Source organism: Pelobates fuscus, chromosome 6 (genome assembly GCF_036172605.1).
Source record: "Pelobates fuscus isolate aPelFus1 chromosome 6, aPelFus1.pri, whole genome shotgun sequence".
In the NCBI taxonomy this organism is placed as follows: domain Eukaryota; kingdom Metazoa; phylum Chordata; class Amphibia; order Anura; family Pelobatidae; genus Pelobates; species Pelobates fuscus.
The window spans coordinates 208,449,540-208,462,327 of record NC_086322.1 but is presented as its reverse complement, the minus strand read 5'-3'; the positions used below and the strand labels follow the sequence as shown (position 1 = coordinate 208,462,327).

Below are 12,788 nucleotides of genomic sequence, written 5' to 3'. Positions count from 1 at the left end.
TCTCCTTGTGTTCAACCGTTATCAGTTAGGGTCTGTCTATAGTGGGTGTTGTGTTGGGCTCCCGTGCCCTCTTAGTGAGTTTTGGGTCAGCTCCCTTAATTAGGTGTGGGTAAGTATAGATGTCCAGCAACCCGGTGGCATTGTGTCATCGCGTATTTGTACGCCGCCCCTCGGCTTGTGTGCCGGGAAGGGCGAAGGCCTGCTTTGCCGGGCTAAGTCTTTCTGTGGCGGTCATTGTGGGTGTAGATGTATGGTGTGTGTGTGTGTACGCGGCTGAGTGTTGTGGCTGTCTATGTGTAGTTTGGCGAAAGCCGGTTTATCCTATGCATCTCGAACTAGGTACGAGTATCGAAATATACAGGAGAGAAAGAATGAAGGACAGAAAAAGAGAGGAAAAGAGAGAAAAAATAAAAAAATAATAATAATAAAAGTAAAATAAAAAAGGGGGGGTGGGGGGGAAGGTAGGTGAGGGAGGGACTGTGAGGTGGGGGGGACATGGTGTGTAAGCTGCGTGGTCCATCCTCCCCGCGGTGGTGCGGGGTCTGTGTGGCCCTCAAGCCTCGGATCGGGTCATCTAACTCGTGCGGGGGCTCAGATCTCTGGGGACTCAGGCTACGCCTCTAGAAATGTATAGTCTCCATGGATACCATGTCAAGGCGCACTTATCCGAGCGCTCTCGCAGGGAGGCAGTCAACGATTCCATGTCGTAGATACTCTCCACCCTATCTATCCATTGCCTGAACGTGGGTACCGAGGGGCCCTTCCAGTATAGGGGTATGAGCGTTTTCGCGGCGTTAAGCAAGTGGATGGTCAGGGAGTTTTTGTATGCCTGCATGGGAATAGGTGTGTGGTGCAGGAGCATTGGTAGCGGCTGTAGGGGAACGTCATCGCCCGTGATCTCTTTGATCTTGGCCTTGATCATCTGCCAGTAAGGTTTGATACGGGAGCACGACCACCAGATATGTAAGCTAGTGCCCCTTTCGGTGCCACATCTCCAGCATTCGCCCGCGTCCGACCCGTATATGTGTCTGAGAGAGTCTGGTGTTCTGTACCATCGTGTTAACAGTTTGTATCCGGTTTCTTGAAACTTCGAGCTGATTGAACATTTATGGGTGAGGAGGAATATTTTGTTCCATTCTTCTTCAGTTAGCTGGGCTCCGGTCTCTCTCTCCCATTTGCTCGTGAAACCCAGAGGGAGGTTATCTCCTGACCTCTGGATCATAGCGTATAGGAGCGAAACCCCGTGGTCTATATGCCGTCTGTCCGTGCACAGTCGTTCGAATTCCGTGAGTTGGCGTTGGAGTTGCGTTTGCCCCTGTTGTTTGGCATAGTACGTCCTAACTTGGTGGTAGTGGAATTTGTCTAGTTGAGTAGGTTGTCGTTCCGCCATCAGGGCCTCGAGTGGTAGGAGCGTTCCCCCCGGACTCCACTGGCGCATATAGAACCAGTCTGTCTGTCGGAAGTTGTGTAGGGCAGACGGTTGTAGGCCCCCCGCCAGTCCTGGGTTGTGAGTAATGGGTGTAAGCGGGCTTGGGGAAGTGGTGAGTTGATGGGCATACCGCTGTCCGCACCAAACCCTGAGGGTGGCGTCTATCATCGGGTTCTTAGTTTGGAGATCCGAGAAGGTGGAGCCCCCGAGCCAGAGCCTAGATGGGATGGTGCCCCGGGACTGTTGTATTTCCATGGATACCCATCAGTTGGGGGTGGGACGCGCGTGCCAGTCCACTATTCGGTGCAGGTGCGTGGCCCTGTAGTACGTGAGCACTAAAGGAAGCCCCACCCCTCCAGCCGTCTTCGGTCTCTCCAGGATCGACCTGCGAATGCGCGGCTGTCTCTGGTTCCAGACAAACCTGCGGATAGCTGTGGACACTGATTTGAAAAACGTCTGGGGGATGCTGGAGGGCAGCGCGGCAAAGAGATACAGCAGCCTAGGAAGGACATTCATTTTGACCGCATTAATGCGGCCAAACCAGGAGATGTATTTCTGTGTCCATCGCTGGAGGTCCCGTTGGATGGTCGCGAGGATAGGGAGAAAGTTCAACCTGTAGATCTGCGTCAGGTCAGCTGGGAGCCAGGTACCCAGGTAACGTATCTTTGTAGCGCACCATGAAAAGGCGAACTGAGTACTGAGCCGGCGGACATGCTCCTCCTCCTGCATTATCGGCATAGCTTCGGATTTTTCCACGTTTAGTTTCAGGTTGGATACCTGTTGATAGGTTTGAAATGCCTGTAGCAGGTTGGGCATGGAGATCCTAGGTTGTTCCAGGAAGAAGAGCATGTCGTCGGCATAGGCCGCCACTCTGTGCTCCTCAGCCCCCACCCTCACCCCCGTTATACCCCCGTCCTGTCTGACCGCCTCCAGGAATGGTTCTAGAGTGAGGGCAAACAGGAGGGGGGACAAGGGGCAACCCTGGCGAGTCCCATTGCATATCGGGAAAGACTGCGTCAGGGCTCCATTGATACGGATCCTGGCCGTCGGTGTGGTGTAAAGTGCTAACACCCATGTTCGCATGTGGTGTCCAAATCCCATGTGACGAAGTGTTTCGTCCAGGTAGACCCAATCCACCCTGTCGAACGCCTTTTCGGCGTCCGTGGAGAGGAGGACTGTGTCGCGTCCCGAGGTCCTCGCGCTATGTATGACGTTTAAGGCCCGTATCGTGTCGTCCCTAGCTTCTCGTCCTGGGATAAAGCCCACCTGATCTGGATGTATGAGATCCGGCAGGATCCGTGATATCCTCCGGGATAAGGCCTTTGTGAATAGCTTCAGGTCTGCATTTAGTAGGGAGATTGGTCTATAGCTCGAGCAATTGGAGGGGTCCTTTCCCTCTTTGGGTATGACCGTGACTGTAGCTGCTAAGGAGTCCGTGGGGAATCGTCCCCCTTCTTGTATGGAGTTTAAGCCCCTCAGGAGGCGGGGCAGTAGGTTGTCTTGGAATGTTCGAAGGTAGGCTATAGGAAGGCCGTCTGGGCCTGGAGCTCTGTGTGGTTTGGAGCATTTCATGGCAGCGGTCAGTTCCTCCAGTGTCAGGGGTTCGTCGAGTTCCTCAGCTAGTTCTGGAGTGAGTGTGCGGGACACGTGTCGCGTTAGGTATTCTGAAACTCTCCTGCGGTGGTTTTGGGCTGCAATCCCTTGTGTGAGCTTGGATTGGTTATATAGGTCCATATAGTAGGTCCTGAAGGCTGCCATAATGCCTTCAGGCATTCTGGTACTGTGACCGGGGCGTGTGTGTATCTGGTGGATATGTTGGGTTCTACGTTTCTCTCGGAGCACTTGTGCGAGAAGAAATCAGCACTTTTATAAATAATGAATCACCCCCATGGATGTCATTGAAACAGCCAAGGTGTTTCTTCCTGCGTCCATTGGCTTCCCAGAACTAATAAAAGTGGCAGGCACGCTCTACCCCTGCATACCTCAGACTAGCGTCCTGTATGCTGCTTGTGCGCGCACGCGCACACACTGTCTCTTCCAGGGAAAAGGGGAAAGGCTTGCAAAGGCTTTAGTTCATAAGAACTGCAGCTTTTGCAAACTGTTTACAATATATCACCAATGAATACATGCATGGAAATGCATGCATGCATTCGTGGGGAGTGCATCTACTAAACAGTTATTAAAAAAATTTCTTTGTTGTATACGCAGTGTAGATTCCTTTACGTAGCAATGTGTCTGCTCTAAAAAGCTCTTTTACACTGATACCGTCATTTTTGTTTTTGTTGTACAATTTTGGTGTTGGTTCTAAGCTAATCACCAGGTAACTTTGTAGATGTGATGGGATTAAAGCATGTCACTGTTCTGGAATACTAAAAAGAAAATAAATGTGGCTCTGAAAGGATGAGTATAACCATGTTATAGTTCCAAATTAGCTGGAACATTACATGTTGTTTTTTTTGGGGGGGGTTGGGGGGGGGGATTTGGTTTTGTTTTGACATTGATGTATGGAATGCTAGGTTATTCTAAACACCCAGCCCTAGATAGTGGTGAGATAGTCTTAATGGTGGCCGGTATTTTGATAAAATGTTATTCAATTTGCGATAATGAGACTTACAGCTACACTGCTACAATAGGTTCAGCCACCTACAAAATCTCATGCGGGATGTACATACATAGTGGGAGTATGTGGATTCATGGACATTCCACAATATATAGTTCTGTAAAGCCCAGGCATATTCATCTCAGAGTTCTAATTTAAACCACCACTTGCAGTCAAACAGATTGTATTTCCATTGATCCAACATTGTTTCACACATCTTCCATACTCCGTCACAACCAGCTTTCATTACCCTTCTTTCAAGTCTTAGAAACTTAAACATAAATACAATATTTGTACTAAACAGTAAGGACATATAGCAGTGTGAATTATAAATAAAATACATTGGAGATGGGATTCTAAAATTGCACATAAGGCTCTAAAATGTATTGGTTTAGCTCTGATGAATGAAATATTGTCCTTATATCCTTTAGTATGTCCAAAATGAATTTGCACTGTATAATTTACTGATATTGAATGAGTGTATACACTTGCGTATTTATTAGTCAACAATCTAAAATCTGATTATCAAAATAATCCTGAATAAAAATTCCAAACTGGGAAGATTTGGAGCGGAGGGTGCGTCTCCGTGCATGATCACTACCATAATTAACCATCGCACTGATTATTTAATATGTGACAAAGCTACCGAAATGGAATATAATTTATATTTTGTACTGACTGTGAAAGTGTAGTGAACGTGTAGAATGTAAAAAAAAAACAACCAAAAAAAAAACCACTTCCCACATTTTTGTCCTTTGTTTGCCATGATCTTAAAGTTGCGTATGTGAGTTGTTGTTTTAGTCTGTCTCCTTCTACCCAGGAAGTTAACAGATATATAAAGGAGCCCAATTTAAATAACCTTCTCACATCTGTTGGATTGATGATCCTGATAGGCTTTCAGGATTTAAAAAACAAAAAAAAAAACGTACTTTGCAATATTCCTGTCACAATGCCATACTTATTTATTTTTTTTCTGCTTTTTTTTCATCTAACAGGACACCAGTGGGTAGAGGCCGGGCTTGGCTCCGTCTAGCACTAATGCAGAAGAAGCTTTCAGAATACATGAAAGCCCTGATTAACCGAAAAGACTTACTCAGGTAATTTACCACAATGCTCTTGTTCTTCTTGACAAACTATATTATTTATATGTTTAGTTTAAAAGTGCAGTAAACACCATTTTTATTTTATTTTGCACAAAATCTGCGAATCCATGATTTCATCTACTAGCCAGTTGATTGAGTAGATCGTTGTTTTGTAGAAACCCTGCCAGGCTGACTCTGACGATGCTGGTACACTGAATCATCCAGGCTCACACTGGTCAGTTTGTATGCCAGCTGTCAAATCCGTGAGATGGCTATATTCAGCACTAATACACAAGGATCCAAGCTAATGGACCAGGAGTAGAACAAGTGAATATAATCCCTTGGGAATAGACACGGGTCAATTTTCTATTTTGTTGATTTTTTTTTTTTATATATATATATATATATACACAATACACAAGATCCAGCGCACTCACCTATCCACTAAACAGCAACTTCAATGTTGAAAGATTTTATTTGCTTTTTTTAAAAACACCTAATCTAGGCAAAAATAATGGGGGTTATGCAATGTATGATCATATAATGTAACTAAACCCCCATTATTAGATTAGGTGTTTTTTAAAAAACAAATACAATCTTTCAACATTATAGTTGCTGTTTAGTGGATTGGTGAGTGCGCTGGATCTTGCGTATTGTATAAATTTGCTCCCAGCAGAACCCCCATTTATGCATGTTCAGGTGAGTGCAGCCAACTCCCCCTTGTTTTACATATATCATTTTTTTTTTCCCCTTAAAGAAGGATGTACCTTTAGTTGATTGATTTTAGAGGTTGTTTTTTTTTTTTTTTACATATGAATTAATAATCTGTATATTAATTATACTTACTTTAGGGTTTTTGTTCACTTTCCTATTTTATAGGGACGTTCTGGACATCTGCTACTTTTTGTTGAGTCTCTTAAGTGTGTGTGCTTGCATCTGTGTGCTACGGTGTGTCTATGGCTTGCATATATTTATATATTTTAGTGTATGATTTTGTTTCTTGTTAGGTTGGTGTTTGTGGTATTCATGGTGTATTACTTTGTTTCTAATTGGCTAGCTAAGTTTGTGTTTGTGTAGATGAGAGGGGTCCCAGAAAATTGTTGCCCAGAACCTTGCAAATTGTTGGTCTGGCACCTAAAAAAAAAAAAATCACCACTTGCGACTTGCTAGTTACTAAGAATGGTAAAGGTGTTTCTAGTAATTAAGTGAATTGGCTTATTCTTGTTTTTCATGAATCAGGCTACTCATTGAAAATGCATAAAAAGTGTACTATAATATTTTGAAATGGAAATAGATTGCACTCTATTTAAGTAGCTCTTGTTATTCACTGACTGCACAGCATCTGTTTATGTGACTCATTATAAGTTGGTCAACTCATTATGTGACTTGGGTCAATCTGGGGGCGACTTGCTTTTGTCCACAAGTGCAATATTTGGTTCTGTTGCTATAAAATAGCCCTGGGTTAAGAGGAGACAGCAGGTGCATGCAGCTGAGTTTTCTTTATTTCTATGCTCGAAATGTGTCAGTCATGAAAGAAAAAATGTCCCCACGTATTGATTAGCAATCAAGTAGCATGTGCAACAAAAATCCCCCTGGGTCTCATACTATCAATGAGTAGAAGAAGAAGTAGCTGGGGCCTGAGGATGTGTATTATGTGAAAATTGAATTAATATTTTTTAAATGTTAAAGGGCACCTGTCCAAAACCTGTTCCAAACAAATTTACGATCGTTGGATTGACCATGCAATTTTATCTATACATTCTACTAGCGGTTTTGTTGGCAAATGTATAGTTGAGGAAAAAAATGTTTTTCTATCCGTCAGTCAGTGGCTTGGCGTGTTGAGGCATTGACTGACAAAGGAGAGCAGAAAAGACCTCCCATAGGAGGAGGTCCCTTTGCTCTCCTCCCATAGCAACCACAGCGCATGTTCTGTGGTTGCTATGGAAACTCCCTAGCTGGTGCTTCTAGCTCTACCTACGGAGTATAGGAACGGAGTGATGTGTTGTCACTCCGTTCCGATGTCAGCATATAACGTCACTGACTAGATTTGCCCTGCTTGAGGATGTGTCCAAAGCAGGGCAACTAAAAGAAGAGTGCAGGCAGAGCAGAGGGTGGACAAAAGGTGGGTTTTACACGAAGAGTTACTTACAAAGCGGCGCTGGAATGGAGGAAAAGTCAAATATTTCTATTTTACATTGAATACACCATAGATCTTTGTGATATATGGTGTATTCAATGTATATAGGAGCGATTTCAGGTAAGTTCCTTTTCCTTTTTCATAACAGGTTCACTTTAAAGGCAAATGAACAGAAACTTAATTAACACAAGATAAGTTTCACAAAAGGTAAAATTTTTAATGGGATGGTTTTCTCAGGCCATCTCACTCCTTATTTCCTTGCTGTTACGTATATGAAAAGGAAAACACTTTATTTTATACACGTGTGTGTGTGCGCGCGCACAGTGTGGACGCCCATGTCACCTCATTACCTACCATGGTAGGGTGTAAGGTGAAATGGGCAGCCTCAGCATGGGGGCAAGTACTCCATTTCAAACTGCCTTTCATTTTATACATTTTTTTTTTTTTTTTTTTTTATGGGGTCTGAAAGTGACCGTGCATGTAGAAATTGTGACTTGGCCTTCCTGGGCAATTTTCTGCATATACCCTCTGTATGGTGATTTATTAATTGTGTCACCTCCTACTATCAAAGCTCACTGTGCAAATTGCTATGTAGATTAGTTTCTCCACCTGGGATACTCCTAGCTATGTAGCATATTGAATTATTGGAAATCATGTATATGTTTATATATTATACAAAGTACAGCATATACCATGTTTCATGTTTTGAAGCGTGTAAAGTAAAAGTAAAACCATCTGTTTTAAGTAAAATAATGTCATTATGTGATATGTACAATGTATGTAATTGAAGTATTACTGTCATTTTAAGATAGACACTTCTGTTTAATGAGGTTAACATTGATTGGAAGCTTGTTTTTGTTAGTTGTTTTTTTTTTTTGTCTGATTTCTTTTGTTGTGTTTTTTTTTTCCATTAAGCATACTTTTCCATTAACTCTCCTAGTTCCCCTCCCTCTATGACTACAACATTTGACTGTTTGAAATTGTTGTCCCCACTCATGATTCACATCATGTTATAACCATTAAACACTAATCTAATGTAAAGCTGAACTGTTACATGTTAAGTGCATGTAACCACTATGAAATAAAAATCCCAGCAGATCCATTTCAGCATGCCCACACATCCATAGGGATGCACGTGGAAGTGCTGTGGGAGTAAATACTTTTTTATGAGGTTTGCATAGAATTATACATGAAAACAGTTGTTAAAGGATCATTACAGGGTCAGGAACACAAACATGTATTCCTGACCCTAAATTGTTAAAACCACCAACTAGCACCCCATGGCCCCTCATGCCTCCATAAATATAGCAAAGACTTACTGTATTCAAGCCAGAAGCTGTAGATCTGCATGCTGTTTGCCTAAAAAAAAAACAAGCAGTCTGCTGACATCATCAGAAGTGGTAGCCTGATCCAATCACAATGCTTCCCCATAGGATTGGCTGAGACTGACCAGGTGGCAGGTCAGGGGCAGAGCCAGCATGATTCAAACACAGCCCTGGCCAATCAGCATCTCCTCATAGAGATGAATTAAATCAATGAATCTCTATGAGGAAAGTTCATTGTCTGCATGCAGATAGAGGAGACACTGAATGTAGGATCTCTAACAGCTATCTGAGGAGTGGCCAGTGAAGTTATCACTAGGCTGTAATGTAAACACTGCATTTTCTTTGAGAAGACAGTGTTTACAGCAAAAAGCCTGAAGGTAATGATTCTACTCACCAGAACAAATTCAATAAGCTTTAGTTGTTCTGATGACTATAGCGTCCCTTTAATTAGTGACTTACTGGGTTATTCACCAAAGTGAGAATTCAAAGTGAATTTTAAATTTAAGGCCAGCTGAACTGAAAACATAGCAGAGTTATTGAATTTTTCCAATTCAGATATTTTTATCTTGAAGGAACATTATAGGGATAGGGACAGGAACACAAACGTATTCCTGACCTTATAGTTTTAAAACCAGCATTTGGGTGGCATAGGTGTGCCGACACTTGCTTTACCTCGTTCTGCCTATTAACTGACATCATCAGAATTGATGATTTCCCATAGGAAAAGCATTGGATTGGCCTAGATAGTCAAGGGGGTGTGGGCGGCCTGGCCAATCAGCATCTCCTCAGAGCTGCTTTGAATCAATGTATCTCTATGGGGAAAATTCAGCATAGAGACGCTGTGCAGCACTGCCCCAGGAAGCACCTCCATCTGAGGAGGGGTCCTAGGCTGTAGTGTAAGCACTACTTTTTCTCTGAAAAATGTGTTTACAGCAAAAAGGCTGCAGAAACAGACTATACTCTCCAGAACTACGTTAAGCCGTAGTTGTTCTGGTGACTTTAGTGTCTCTTTCAATTTTAAATTCTCTTTGAATACATTTGGAATTCTCATTTTAGTGAAATGTAACACTCTCAGTAGTGGTTAGGATGCCCCCTCCCCCCCACCCATTGTAAGTAATGATACCATTTTAAAACCGCTTAGCCTCTTATGTGGGGTCAGTCAGACAGCGTTGCTCACCTCCATTACTAACCCCAGAGAGCCAGATTCAGGACCTCCCTGCAGTGCTCGGAGTATTCCTTTGTTACTGTCCAAGTATTCACAGTTTTTGTTTACTTCTTTGGCATGCAAAATGTTAACCTGAACACTACAGAGCAATCTAACCGTGATGGCTAACTTCGCCCCCCAGGTGACTGAGCATCATGAAACAAGTAGATTGCTGTAGTACAGGAATCAAACCGCTTTACATAATAACCAATCCACTCCAAGAGCAAGCCTTACACAGGACTTTTTGTTTCTGTTTCAGTGAATTTTATGAACCAAATGCACTAATGATGGAGGAGGAAGGTGCAATTATTTCTGGACTACTGGTTGGGCTCAATGTGATTGATGCGAATTTCTGTATGAAAGGGGAGGACCTGGACTCACAGGTTTGTGTGTACACACTATTCTAAACCTAGAGGTAGCATTTGGAGATCCCTGGAAACAAATAATACATTACTTGCTATGTTTGAAATGTAAGGTTTACAAATATGCCTTATATCCTTGGCATACATCACTTCTATAAGACTTCCTATAACATCAGTTGATCACAATGTTTCCTCTGTGGATACCTTGCTTGATTGAAGCAGTTTTCGTATCTAGATCATGCCCCTGTAGTCTTACTGCTCAATTCTATACCATTTAGAAGTTAAATCACTTTGTTTATGCAACACTATTCACACCTCCCTGCATGTGACTTGCACAGCCTTCTTAAACACTTCCTGTAAATAGTAATCTAATGTTTACACTTTGTTGCAAGTTATGTTTAATTTAGAATTTCTTATTTCCCACTCTGTTATTAGCTAAAGTGACTCCTAAATGGCAGATAATTGAGCAGTGATACTTCAGAGTCATGATCTATACACACAAACTGCTTCATTAAGCTGAAGCTGTTTTGGTGAATTTAGTATCCCTTTAAGTAACTATGTATCATATGAATCCGCTAGTCCTAAGAGTATATTAAAATCAATTCCCTGTTCCAACTAGCAGGGAACCACTAAACTAACTTTATTACTCATGTATGAGTTCTCACCAAGGGGTTAATAACTGGGAAAGGAAGGATTTCTAATTTGACAGTTTAAGCCAATGACCGCTTATCATTTGGCAGCAGAGGTTTGTGAACCTTGTTACCCATCATGTTCAGCCTTTAGAAATGTAGTTCTTATCTGATAAGCCATGGATAGCTGTAATTGGTTTAGGCTTTTGGAGGATGTTGGATAATGGACAGAGGAAGTAACTCATGTTAATCTGTTTAATGATGCCCTATCTTTGCTTGTTTTAAAATGTGTATTAATAAGTCACATAGGTCATTTTTATTTAAATCATTATTTTGTTTTAATTGACAGGTTGGAGTAATTGATTTTTCAATGTATCTTAAAGAGGGTCCTATAGCCAAGTGCAATGAAGGGTAAGAGCATTGTAAAATACACCGTGTGGTTTAAACTTTTGTACTTGTGCTGTTTCTCACTTATCCTAGTTTATAGAGTAACCTTGCAAAGCAAATAGGAGCCATTCCACGCTTCTTATACAAGTGAGCGCTCCAATCACAAAACTGTGAAAGAGCCTGTATGCGAGTGGTGTGGGATGTGCTTGCATTCTGTATGCGTACATAGACAGGCAGAGGAGGTAGTATGGCTTTTGCCCTTGATGCCTGTAGTGTATAAGCAACTGTATTTATAAGCAAATCCAAGCACACACTGACGGGATAGAGTGGTAGATCTACTATAGTGTATACTTTGCATTTCTTACAAGCATGTAGTGTTAATTATTTTGCACATACTTTGCATATATGGAATAGACATGGAAATTTATGTAAGTGGTTCCCAAAATTTGGCAATGATTAAACCCTGAACTGGGTTGGGGACCACTGGTCTATTATACTTCGGCAAATTAGGTTACCAGCTAGATGACCATGGATATGTAACAAGGAGGGGGCTTACTGTGCACAAGCGATGGAATGTTCCTACAGATTGCTTTACTTTTAGAACTTTGCCCCAGAACTGATCTTTCCAGGTGAAGACCATAGAACACCATACTTTTTCAAGATTTACATGTCTATGTCCAGTGCAGTGAATATTTGTGTATTGGTAGACGAAGATATAATATTACTTTTTGACATTTATTTTGTTTAGGGATGGCCAGATAACTGCTATTCTTGATCAGAAAAATTACGTAGAGGAGCTCAACAGACAGTTAAGGTAAGAATTCTACATGTACATGTTGTTCTATGCCAAATGCTACACAATATGCACCTAAAGTAGATGGCAATATTTATATCGAGCTAGCCTTCTATTGTAGTTGCTTATGTGGCCATTTTATCTGTTCTTTATACCCACAATGTCTTTTAGAGACATTGGGTGCAGACTAAAAGTAATCATACCCTTGGTCAGGTGTTCATTAATGAATCAGAGCGTACAATGGGAAACCCAGTGGCTGCTTTCTGACTCACTGAGCACCAGATTGCTTGGGAGTGATTACCATTATCGGCAACCATCAGAAGTGCACATTACACCCTCTCCCATTTGATCCCAAATGGGCCTTCAGGGACCACAACAGATAATGTGTGTGGATGTGTGTAAAACATGCTTTTTGTCTCCTCCTGCTTTGGTTTCTTGCAGGAAATGTTGGCAATACAGAGCAGACTTTACAGACACCACATCCACACACATTACACAACCCAAAAACTCACATCACAAACCTTGCATATAGTCAACATACACATTGCACAAAGCCACCACACACACATACAATTTTGGTGAAGAGGGGAGAGACTATGGGGAGACCAGAGGGGGAGACACTCTGGGTTATTCACTTACCGTATATACTCGAGTATAAGCCGACCCGAATATAAGCCGAGGCCCCTAATTTTACCCCAAAAAACTGGGAAAACTTATTGACTTGAGTATAAGACTAGGGTGGGAAATGCAGCAGCTACTGGTAAATTTCTAAATAAAATTAGATCCTAAAAAAATTATATTGAATATTTATTTACAGTGTGTGTATGAGTGCAGTGTGTGT

At 42.1% G+C, this 12,788-nt stretch overlaps 1 protein-coding gene across 7 annotated transcripts in view; it reads left to right on the top strand.

Annotated features, from left to right (window-relative positions):
• RUFY3 (RUN and FYVE domain containing 3) overlaps positions 1–12,788 on the top strand; it is a 111,638-nt gene that overhangs the window by 57,949 nt on the left and 40,901 nt on the right. For all 7 annotated transcript variants that reach the window (XM_063458674.1, XM_063458676.1, XM_063458677.1 and 4 more), the window contains exons 4-7: positions 5,024–5,125; positions 10,036–10,159; positions 11,117–11,178; positions 11,903–11,968. In XM_063458674.1, coding sequence (XP_063314744.1) covers positions 5,024–5,125; positions 10,036–10,159; positions 11,117–11,178; positions 11,903–11,968 — 354 coding nt within the window. The remainder of the gene's footprint in view (positions 1–5,023; positions 5,126–10,035; positions 10,160–11,116; positions 11,179–11,902; positions 11,969–12,788) is intronic.